Source organism: Amphiura filiformis, chromosome 4 (genome assembly GCF_039555335.1).
Source record: "Amphiura filiformis chromosome 4, Afil_fr2py, whole genome shotgun sequence".
In the NCBI taxonomy this organism is placed as follows: Eukaryota; Metazoa; Echinodermata; class Ophiuroidea; order Amphilepidida; family Amphiuridae; genus Amphiura; species Amphiura filiformis.
In genome coordinates this window covers 35302911-35315264 of record NC_092631.1, presented here as the reverse complement: position 1 = coordinate 35315264, position 12354 = coordinate 35302911, and the positions used below count along the sequence as shown (strand labels likewise).

General features: G+C 37.2%; 1 protein-coding gene across 1 annotated transcript in view; it reads right to left on the bottom strand.

Moving 5' to 3' along the window:
* LOC140150838 (histone deacetylase 4-like) overlaps positions 1 to 12354 on the bottom strand; it is a 130898-nt gene that overhangs the window by 57502 nt on the left and 61042 nt on the right. Inside the window, 1 exon segment of the mRNA XM_072172981.1 lies at positions 2282 to 2353. Within this exon segment, the coding sequence (XP_072029082.1) occupies positions 2282 to 2353 (72 nt within the window).

Sequence of the window (12354 nt, the reverse complement as noted above, 5' to 3'; positions counted from 1 at the left end):
AACTTGCAAACTCTTTGAACATTAGAAAGCAATTTTTCTGCTGGAATATGCTGAGATTTAAGATGTTCATCATCATTTTCAATGTATCAAATCAAATCTTAAGACTTGTTTTCTTTTGTTGAAATCAAGTTTTTATTCCGTATCTTCATTCTAATGCCAGAAAATGTTTGACAATCTGAATATATGGTGTAACCTGGTGTTAGGAAGGCAATTTATCCCCACCCCATCCCTCAAAACTATGTTCCAAATCTTTGCCCAGTTGTAGGTTTCATTATCATTGAGGTATAGGACTTTTTATTTTTTCGGAGAAGAGCAGGTAGGGCAACTACTTGATTATATTTCTACATGTTCATACTACATACTCTGAAAATTTTAGAAAATTCGCACGAGTCCGGTTTATTTTAAATCACATTTTGGTCCTAAAATGGGGGTTATAGCGCCCTCGACGGGCACTCTTTCCATAGGGCTACATGTAAAGACCAGTTATAGACAAATGGCCCTAAAATAAAATGGACTCGTTCATTTTTCCTGAAATTTTGCATATGATGTAGATTTAACATCAGGAATGTAATGCAAGTGGTGTCGTTGCTGCTCTTCTAAATTCATTTATAAAATGTCCGCCCCAGACCAAGGTGGACTAACAGCAGGTCTGCAAAGAAAGTAATGACTTGAAAATTGTCCTTCTGTAGCAACCCTTAACAGGCAAATTCTAAAATCCGCTTCCCATTTCCCATCAAAACACCCCTGTGCAATGAGAAAAACTGATAGTAAAAGAAATTTACATCTGTCTCCGATGAAACTATAGACAATAAATCTACCCATCTGAATAAGCCCGAAGGGGAAACTTCAGAAGTCCCCCTTCCCTTGAAAAAAACACTAGCCATTCAGACATGACTAACTGACCGATATCTCTCCCTCTCTCCATATATTTACACTCAACTTCTACAAGATATTGCTACTAACACCTTGGCCATACTCCAATTTGCACTTAAGATTTTCTTGTTTTCCCGCCACTACAACCACTCCATATATGTACATTAACGTCAGCAAGGCTTTTCTTGATTTCCTATTTTGGCAGTCCTGAGTATACCTTTTATAACCTTCCCAACGGCTACATTATGGGGATAGAGAGTCAAAGTTGGAAATCTCTGTTAGACTTTGCCCGAGACATGTTCATCCTATTTACAGTAAACGAAAGTGCATTTACCAATGTTTATATGCAAACTTAAAACAATCCATAACGGATAACTAAAACGAACAATCCAGAAAATCTATTCAAATAAGCGGTGCGGTATCTATACTTAGTAAGTGCAGCGGATGCGTTACTTATACAGCGCCAAGTATTTTGTGCAGTGTCTTTGCATCACAACAAGGCCCGTAACACAAGACTATTTATTATATATAGAATTGGCTGAATCATGGTGGCTGGAGGAAGCTAGCTTGTGATACAAAAATAGCTTTTAGTTCAATGAAGTAGAGGATGTCCTTTCCGCAAGTTGTTGTTGTTTATAGACAACAGCTTGTTTGTTTGGAATGACAAGATATTTAGGTGTATTTGCAGCTCCTTAGCTGAAACATCATAACTTGTGGTGCAATTTGCATACATTTCAGCATCAGGAAAGGATTTCTGATGTAGAATATAGGGCCTAGAACTTGGAACAGGTCAATTTGAACTTGCAGATCAATTCTGTGAGGAAAGCAAAAACAGCTTTAGTCAGGGAATGCTTTTGAGCAGAGCAAGAGCAAATGCTCTCTGCTGCTTTCCTTAAATCTGATATAGGAGAGTGACATTTAGCTCTCCTTAGTTAACATTCTCTCCTTACATTCTATTGTAAATGCTCTAAACAGCTCTCCTTGAAGACTCCAGAAGAGCTATTTAATGCTCTCTGCAAATTCCAAAAGACAGTCCCTGTTTTACTTTTGAATCTACAGTTTGCTTGAATATAACCAAATTGGTAAAAGCAAAAATCCTTAAAAAAATTGTTGGAAGTATATACTTTTTTGGCTTGCAAAACAATCATCATGATTTGATTTACAAGCTGTTTTGATTCTCATGTTTTGTATATCTAATATCCACAGATCATGTCAAAAGAACAGGATGGATATTGCCAAAAAAGAGGAAAATAAAATAAGGCTGGTAGCTTTGCCATTGTAAATGATGAAGCTTCCAATACCAAACCTAACCCAGAGGCCGGTTTTGTCTGTGCAACAAAAATTATAATCAATTGCTAGAATTGCATGCAAATAGGGAGTGCACATTGAAAATGGAATAGCCCTCTACCTTTCAGATGCATACTGTTGAAGTGTTTTTCAATGTTGACAGTATCTCCCCTACTCCCTCCCACAGCAGTCTCTGTGGACATGAAAAATGGAACACAAAAGCAAAGTCAGCACAATGGGTCAACAATGGGGACTAGTAGTGCACTGTCTTTTAAGGGTTTATAGTACATCTGTATTAAGGGTTACTGTCACAGAAAAAATCACAGACAAGATTGCCAACAAAACTACATCATTTTTGGAGAATATGTAAACAAAACAACATCGCAATGTATACTGTACATCATTATGGTTTAAATGGTAACAACCTCAGGAGGAGTTTCCATCATCCAAGTAGCTGGGATTGCCAAATTTGCAATATGGTAGCACATTTGTGTGACAACATTATAACATTTTGTTGTTACAATTGTTTTAAATAAGTTTTTTTAAATCCAAACGGCTACATTTCAGCACAAGCTCCCATTGGATGCCCCATTCCTTTTTTAAAGGAATTTTTTATTAAGGAGAGCTATAGAGTTCATATTGCATGGAAAATTCTCTCCCTCTCTCTTTGTATGCTATCTTTGTCAAAGGATCATTACAGTTCCCCCATTACTCTAAATGAATCAAGGAAATACCTTCTTCACCTAAAATTAAAAAGAGAAGATCTTTAAAGATAGTGTCTGATGGGAGAGCATGGCAATTCCTTCTCCTCTTGACCTTACAAGTTACAGCCTTTACCAGTTTACTGCTATTACTACATGTATGGCCTTCAAAATCTTATGTCATTAGACCAACTTGCACAGATTTCTCAGACAGCTTGGTTCTCAAGTGATTTTGGTTTTTCAAAGGCATAATAGTAACTAGGCGACCCGATGAATTGGGTCCCCAAAAAGGATTTCTTCTAGGACTAGGACTAGCAGAGCTATCTTGAACTTGGAAATGATGCGAAAAAGAAACAGATTTAAATGGTCAGTTATGAGTTTGAAAAAAAAAATGAAATTAGTATTTAGTAAAGTAGTTAGTACAAGTAGAATGCGTTTTCATATTACTTCAACTGGGCTTCATTCCCGGGGTTTCATTTTATACTGTTATCAATGTTAATGATGTTGTTAAACCAATTCTGAAGTCAATGCCAGTTAACATTCTTCATGTTTCCATTCTTCATGTTTCAATTATACAGCATTTTGTCCAAACAACTTTCTGTTAAAACTTGAATGCTTTGTGCAAGTTGTTATTTACAAAGCAAAGTAAGTTACCTTTTACAGAATCTTTTATATGAGTACCAATATATGAACTAAATTGTGTGAAGGAAGGTACTTCACCTTGGACTAGCTTGTAACAAATTACCCAATTAACCTTTACAGGGACAAGACAACAGTTCAGCAACCCCACAAGCAAAAAGTCAACACTATTTTTAGCGCTTGTGCAAACACATGTTTTGCTCTGCCTCTTTCGCTCTATCCCTCTTAACGATGAGACAGCTCAAATGTATTTATGTATGCATGGCAATATGGAACAAGTAGGTGTTGCTGTCATCACTCTGAATCTATGATCATATGTTCATATTCAGCAAGTAACAATTGAAAATTTAATTTTTGTCTTGCTTATGTGTAGGTTGGTATCAAAATCTATACTTCTTGTCAAAAAAACAATCCCCTCCCCCTCCTCCCATCCTTACTCTACGACAAATATCAATCAATGTGAAGAAAGAAACCATACAACAAAGCTAGTAATGGTAACTGGATATATGGCTGTATACATTTTGACGTCATTATGACATGTCGGACACTTTGTTTACTTGTACGAGTTTACTATTGCTGTATTTATAGTCATGCTCATTGATAATCATTTTACAGATAGTGGGATCAATGTCCTTGAATTAATGTTCCCGTTCTTGTACGTGGCAGTAATTAAAATCAAACATTTCGTCAGTAACAAAGTACAAGGACATGTATGGTCAACACTTCATGTTCACTACTTCACGTGCAACTCATAAACATGTTGCAGGCTAAAGGGCATATCATTCTAGGTCATCACACCGAACGTAGCGGGGTTTTTTTGTGACGTAAATTCCATCGCTATTAGAAAACAATTGATAATATCTGATCAATAAGTCGCTAGTCAAATCGCAAATAGTCGACATGAAGGCAACTTTGTCGCTATGTCACTAGCCACAACTAGATGCTGATCCCAAATGCTAGTAGCATTAGCACCTTCTAGCAACTGCTATAGAAAAATTATTTAATTTGTGTACATCGTGGAACATTCAACTACGCTTGTTACTCCGCGACTAATCATGCTAATACACAAGCGTACAACGCTATTTCTACGCGTCCATATTAGCCAAGTTATCTGCGTAAAACAGCTTACTACGCACAGGGACGCAAAGAGTATATTCCACGATGTACACGAGTTAAAATACTTTTTCTATAGTATGCCATTTAAAAATCCATAGAACCAAACAATATTGTAGGCCTATTCTTTATTATAATTTTGTTCATCATTTTTAAAACTCATGCAGAGAAACGTAAATAGTATTCATATCATAGGTTCCTGATAATCATTTCATTTCCTATCGGATTTCTGTGTCATAATAGCATCAAAGCCTAGAATGCAATTCCTTCCATAGTTAGTTTGAGATACCAATAAACAGGCATGATAATACATTTCAAATAGGAAATCCTGAAAAATCTGTTTAAAATGCTCAAAAATGGGCTAAAAATAAATAAAACAGAAATTTGGGTAACAAAAAACATGAAACCATGTTTTAACAGGAAAATTCTCATGTATCATGATTCCATCATAATTATTTAACAATAACAAGCTCTCTATCAACTTAAACAATGCCACAGAATTGCACCGACAATCAGTACATTCATAATACAACAAATGATCAAAATTCTCCAATGATATTATCTGGTAACAAAAAACAAACCTAACACAACAGAACATACAAGACTTTCGTCACTCAGTGCAAGAATCTGTCTGGATAAGAATCTGTCTTGATTATTGAAAAGGAATTCTGTGATCATTTGATTCTTGCAAAATATCTGAGCTAGACTTTTAATAAAATTTACAAAATGAACTTGCAATTCATCCAATTACTCATGCAAAAATCAATTTCTGATTCTAGTCCACAATTCTCAACCCTGAACACCTGTTAAATTGTTGTATTCATTCATGTTCTACCCCTGGTTTACCAACCTTTCATAATCCCGAATGGGCCAACACGGTTCCACTCTCCTACCAACATCAATTCTGCTGGATGGACCTTAGACAAAGTTGTACACTAAATGATAGTCTGTTGATCAACGCGCAAACACCCAAGTCTGGTATAATAGTGTCAAGAAGTTTCTAGACCCGGACTGCAAGATTGTATGACTACGCAACATGACTGCTGAAACTAGTTCTGATGCTCTACTGGCTTCCTTTAACTCACTCTTATCCACTCTAATCAAAGTTCACGGCCATCCGCATGACCACAGTGTTCCTACTCCCTAGTCATGGAGATTGTGTTTACATAATTGGCATCGTAACCATGGTTACTACCTCAAGAGAAGTTTCAAGTAACACAGAATACTTTCTCTTCAGAGACAATGTTTGTTTTTCACCACATTTAGGTGTTGTTTTTTAACAATGAACAATTATTAACATGTTTGTACATAAATATCCATTCGATTTTATAATTTAAAATTTTATTTGCAACTGCTGGCTTGCATCCAATACATGCATGATAACGAACATGTTTGATCAACAAAATATAGATATTATCTTTATGGTATACAAAGAAAATGATTTTAGAGTTATCAAAGTAATTAACATTCAACTGGTCAATGACGTCATACTGATTACATACATTGTATGTAAGAGTTCCATAATAAACAAGTGAATAATTTCACACATAGGTCTAGCCTAATTACTTGCAAATGAAGACAAGTTATAAAAGCTCCATACTGCCAATAACATTTTCATCTATAGGCCTATATTATAGAAGCACCTTCATCATTGTCTAACAATTAGGGGCCTACAAAACTTCAACAATCACAATATTGTAATGCAAAAAGATGAAAAAAGATTTGCAACATTAAAGGGCTTAAATAAGTTTATCTCCATTCGAAGAGAATAATTATTGCATTACAAGTTGACACTTTCGTTGCAATTTATTTATGCGTATTTCTCCTTAAAAAAGATAAATTGTGTGGGTAAAGTTCGGGCTCGTATGTGTTCTTCCCAAGATTGTTATACCACTGGAAACCTCTGGCTAAATGTACAAAAAATTTCGTCAAATTTGAATTACGTTCTGGTACACCAGAATGAAAATTGAAATTACAACACAGTAGCCTATGGAGCAGTGTAATAGACATGATCATGCATAACTCGCAAACGCAAAATCAGAATCAACTGAAATTTTGGGAATAAGCAGTTCTTGTGGATATCTACTGAAAAATGTCACAAAAGAGGAAGCTAGGATCAAGAAATGCTCCTTTAATTGGCAATATCACAGGTATGACGTTGTGGTTTTTAAAAAAAGTTGATAATTTTTAACAACAAAATGAGGTAATTCAGAGAGAATGTGACTCCCTGCCTTGCAGTGGTTGCTAATAACAATAATAGGGATGCTGTTTGGCAACAATGATGCTTTGTTCAACATGTCAATTGGTACTGTGACACATATTACATTAAATCACTGGCTACTCACTCAAACATGATGGTAAAATGGTTGTGTTCAGTGGCAGCTACAGAAAACAATTTAGGGTTGGGGTGACGAAGACTAATTTTGGGCAATATAGCAGTAAACAGTGGAAATTTTGGGGTTTTTACTGGGGACATCGAGGTGGGAGATCGAATTTAAGATGGGGCAAATTTTTCCCCATGCCCCCTACCACTGATTGCAAAAGAATCACACAATACCCAGTGGTGGCACTATAGAACAAGGTTTTTGTATTTGTTGCCTCAGAGCGACACCAACAGAATTGCATTAAATAAACAAGCTATGACCTGGAGATGGGATAACCCCTGCCTGCCTCCCAAACCTAGTGGATGGACTGTGTTATTGTTGAAAACACAATATATACAATGTCTAACAAAGGGTTAGACATCAACCTTGTCTGGGACAACCTCCTGACCCCGGTACCAAGGGGTTGCCACAACATCTTCCTATTTGACGTCATCAACATTTGTGACGTCATCGGAGGTGTCCTAGTCCTACATCACTAGCAACAACAATCTTCAGAGCAATGACATCCGCTGAAGACGCCGGTTGACCCAGTGAAAGCGCTCCGGTGAGTGTACCAAATTTGAGTAGCATAGAAGTAAAAAAAGGAAGGTTTTTATTTCAAACTCTGATGGTGACCCGCACGTCAAATTGCTAGAATTGTATAATTTTGCTTTCTATTTACGTTTATCGTTACGTATGAATACTATACATCAATTTACACAATATTATTGTTTGCTGCCATTCAATTCGGGTCAGCTCCAATATCATTTGTTGCTGGTTGATTTATTTTCCAACAGAATGCAAATTTCATCTGTCAGTTGCTACAAAATAACAGGTCAGGCAAAATCCTATGTATTTCTTTAAAATTATTGGAGCATTGCACATTTTACTGACAAAGTTTGCTTGGTCAATACAAACACACCCAACACTGGTAACATGTTGGTACCGCTGAATATATGCAAGAAATTGCTATCACTGTATTTGAGCCCAATCCTACCTTCAAAGCTAGACAACTTTAATACTCCCTGTACAACCTTCACAAACTTTACTCTCTGCATTGGATGTTTTAATTTAATCCCACTTTTAGTAAGTTCACTATACTAACCTGCCAGGAAGATAAATTGAAGAATCAACAAAAACGAGAAGCCACATCACAAATAGATACTGCTCAAACACATCTCTCCCCACACAAGATATCTTACACTTCCCACAATGCATTTCTTCCATTTCAATTTTCTGTATTGTTTTGCTATCAAGTACAACATGGATCGAGGATAGTGACAAAAACTACCTCAGTGAATAGAGCACATCCAGATCTTGCAAAATATGTTTATTTCATGACAATCGACCTATGTGTAGCCAGTCTGTTCTCAACATGAAAACAAAGGGCACCTGTACAAATAAGAGTGTCCTTTGCTACTATAATGCGGTGATGTACCATGATTCAAAGGATTCTGGGAAGGGTATGATGTCTTCTCTGATCGCTGCCTATCTCTCAATCTACCTGGATTGAATATTGGTGCGTACCTGGGATTTGTTTCCTCTAAAGTATGTGTCTATTTTGGTAACTGCAACAACCCACTGAAGGCCATTAGCAGAGTTCAGTTGCATAAAACACAACTGCTTTTAAAGGTACTGAAGCTTTAATCAATGCTACATTTCTACTGGGAATGTTGACTTCCTTTTTCATGTGCATTTATATCAAAGCTACTGCGATTCTTACCAAGTATTCTGAGCAGCCAGTACGCAAAATTTACAAGAGGGGCAAAATTGCAAAGTGGTCCTGCTGACCCTCTCTCAACGTGATTTTACTGCATGTGTGCAAAGAACGCAGAATCTTGCCAATTTCAGTGCTAAAGTGTGTTTACATTTGGGTCTGATATATGCATAACCAAACTGTTGTCCCCATAGTTTGAGCCCGGGAGTTTGAGAGTGTAACTTAATTGTGCTTTGTTTGTTGGTCCCTTCTGCATGGTCTCTATCTGTTTGTTTGTTTGTTTATCCAGAGGAAAGGGTAACACAAACACCATTACCACAACAGCTATACAATTCCCACAATAGGAAACAGCACCATTCAAGATTAATGCACTTGTCAATTGGAACCCTGTGCCCACTGGGTGCCTGGAGATGTCCAGGCAGTTGACACAACATTTGGTCAGGGAGTGGTCACAAATTCAGGGCCAGGCATGTGTCGGCCCTTGTTCAGGGAGTTGACCTTGTCCAAAGAGCTTGGAATTTGGGCAGGGACTTGAGCCATGGCAAAAGGCTGGGGTTTACAGCAATTACCCGGCTACATGTAGTAGGGGTTGGGACATGCCGGGGTTTTACACACCAATATTGCCACATTGGTGTAAACACTTTCAGTATCATTTTACCCATGAATATGATATCCAAACAAAATTAACTGACTTGACCACTTGCACAAACTTTTATGTGAAAAACCCAATGGTCAGCCTATTATTGTCCATGCCATGTACCAGGTGGGTATCATCATGGCCAAAATTAAATTGACCATCCTAATGAGTCAAAGGAAATCATTCATAAAACTGCTAATTTACTCTTTGTCTTTAAAAATCTAAGCTGATTAAAATCTTGAGCTGGACACTTAATGTGCTGCTTGCAAATATACAATTTGTAACAAGTTCTTGCATGGAAAGGGGAACGGTCAATTTTTCAATTACATACAATTCAAAATTCAATCTGCACTGGTTTGTAAGAATTAAAGCCAATTATAACTCTCAAAAGTTCATTTTTGCTGAACTATGAAAGGATATCAGCCTTATATTTGTGTATGTTTACTGACTAACCTTTTGATCTGAAATGGACATATCTCGAAATGCCAAAAAGGTATGACAGACGTTTGCTTATGATAACCCACTTTATATTATAGGTCATCACGCAGCTGTTATGCGCAGCACTAGCACTAGTTGCCCGTGTTGCGCTTTGCGTAATGCATGTCACTAGTTAGCGCTTAATGTGAATTTACGCGAGGGCAATATGACACGTACGCAGCTGGCGCAAGTGGCCTGGTTTGCAAACGTTTCTGTCTATGGTGTGACTTGTCTATCTATTTTTGCTTTCGTTTTATATCAACATGCACTCTATACACATAATCAATATTTGCATTTTGTTGACTGGTTTTACTATAATTTACAATTGAAGTGTCATCACACTTTCAAAAATAACTTGTTTTTAAACCTATGCCCCACTGTTCTTTGGACTCTTCTGAAGTGGTAGTATTAAAAATAAGTCATGCCATGATGACCTACCTTTGTACAAATCCAAAACAAATTTTGAACCTCTTACATATCTGCAGGGTTTATCTACAGGGAGCGACTGCAGATCTCTGCTGCCACCCCCTCAATTATAACTCATTACTGTTTTGGTTAGTATCTCCGTTTGATGAGATTTGTCACCAAAATTTATACAAAATATTTCATTTTTGGTTAAGTTTTGCCTCAATTTGAAGGTCAAAAACACTCCAGAAATTCCTATTTAAAAGTTGTTATAAGTCGTGTTCACATTTTGAGTTACACCCTGCATAAACTTACAAATATTTTCCTACTCCTACTGCGTGTCCACACCTAGCCTACTCCTAGCACTACACCAACCAGTTTCACCAAGCAATGGTCTGCGTAAACATAAGCTACCACTTCCGGTGTTTCTGTGACCTTTTTCAACCATGCGAAATAAATTTCTTAGTTCCGACTTTTGTCAGGAGTAAATCATCTGACATATGCCTGATGGAACTTACGCTGACTACCGTTCACTCTGCCACTACTCCTGGCAGCACCTACCGCTACTCAAGCAACTTGCGCCTACCAAGATCCGCCCGGTGTACATCGGATGTCAGTGTAAACACAGCTATATTTATTATGGCCTGTCGTGCCCAGGCATAGGGTTAATGTAGCCCCCCCCCCCCATATGTTGTTGTTATCCTCCCCTCTTCCAATTTGATCCTGTCCATCAGGACAGCCGACAACTGTGCCTGTAATCATGCTCCCTCAGCCCCTCCCCCATCAAAACTGTAAAACAAGGTAATTTTTCTCCACTTTTTGTGATACATCATCATAGTTGCACAATGCACACCTACCATACCACCCTATATATTTAAGGAAGAATCTGTGAAAGACCTGCCACAAATAGTACAGTACCAAAAGAAACTGTATGGCTGGATGCTATAGATATACTGGCTCAAAAATGGCTGTAAATGCTATATTTATAACAACCATCCTGGTGACAGGTTCGCACCACCTTATGCATATCAAGCATGATACAATGTGTCATCAACTTGATATATACTTGTATATATTGGTTTTTAATAAGTTTTTTAAAGGATGCAAGACATGTATCATCTTGTCTTGTACATATCTGTCAAATCCCCAGATCTGAAGCTAACCCTGCTGGATACTCCTCTTTCCAAATATTGAGATGTTAGTACAGGAGTAACTCTATGAATGACCAATGCCTTAATCACCCCCAAAGAACAAAGTGTTCTCATGGTCCATTTGCCCAACTCCTAATAAACCATTATGGGCAAGTAGAAATCTTGATTTAAATCTGTTACCAAATAAATTCAAAACTCTTTTGCTTGTTATTCCCAAACAAAGTGGGATCAAGCACAGTGGAATAATAGCTCTGGTCATTCATTTTTATCTTAAAATGATGACCTGAAGATGGCACTCCCTAGAGTTCCAAAAGTTCAGCCCTCTGAAAAGGACTTCTGAAAAGGACTTGTCCAGGGAAAGATTTACCAAACTAGAGTACCAAGTAGTTTCAAATCATTCATTTTTATTATTCAAGATCGGCTCTTACAGGTGTGTGGACAGTCAACCAACACGCCAACATGATAAGATGAACTATTCTATAAATAATCTGACAGCCTGTTACAGTCTGATATCTGCTCTATTGACATGGATATTTTCAGACCTTTAGAAGTCATGAAATCACCTAGTGATACACCGGTTATTTGGTCACGAGTTCACAGACTTGTCACTAAAAATAGGGGTTTCAGAGCTGTTACTCATTGTCTGGTGTGTGTGTGAAGACCCTGGATCAGGGGGCACACGCAAGTATTGCCTACTAACTTCTTGTTTTTTAAAAATATAATGTGGCCTAATGTATTTGACCTAATGTGCACCCCTCCTCTATTAAAGCCATATTATAACAATTGCTGAGGAGGACGCCCTCACTGATTTTTTAAAATTAATTTTTTACATGATTATATTGTACTTTATTAAACCAATATACCCTGAAAAAATCAAGACTCTAGGTGCTGTGGTTTTGTCAAAATCCAAGATTTGAATCAGCGTTTTATTATTACGATGGAATTATTAGTCGAACGCATACACGATGTTCATAACTTTTTTTTTTAATGC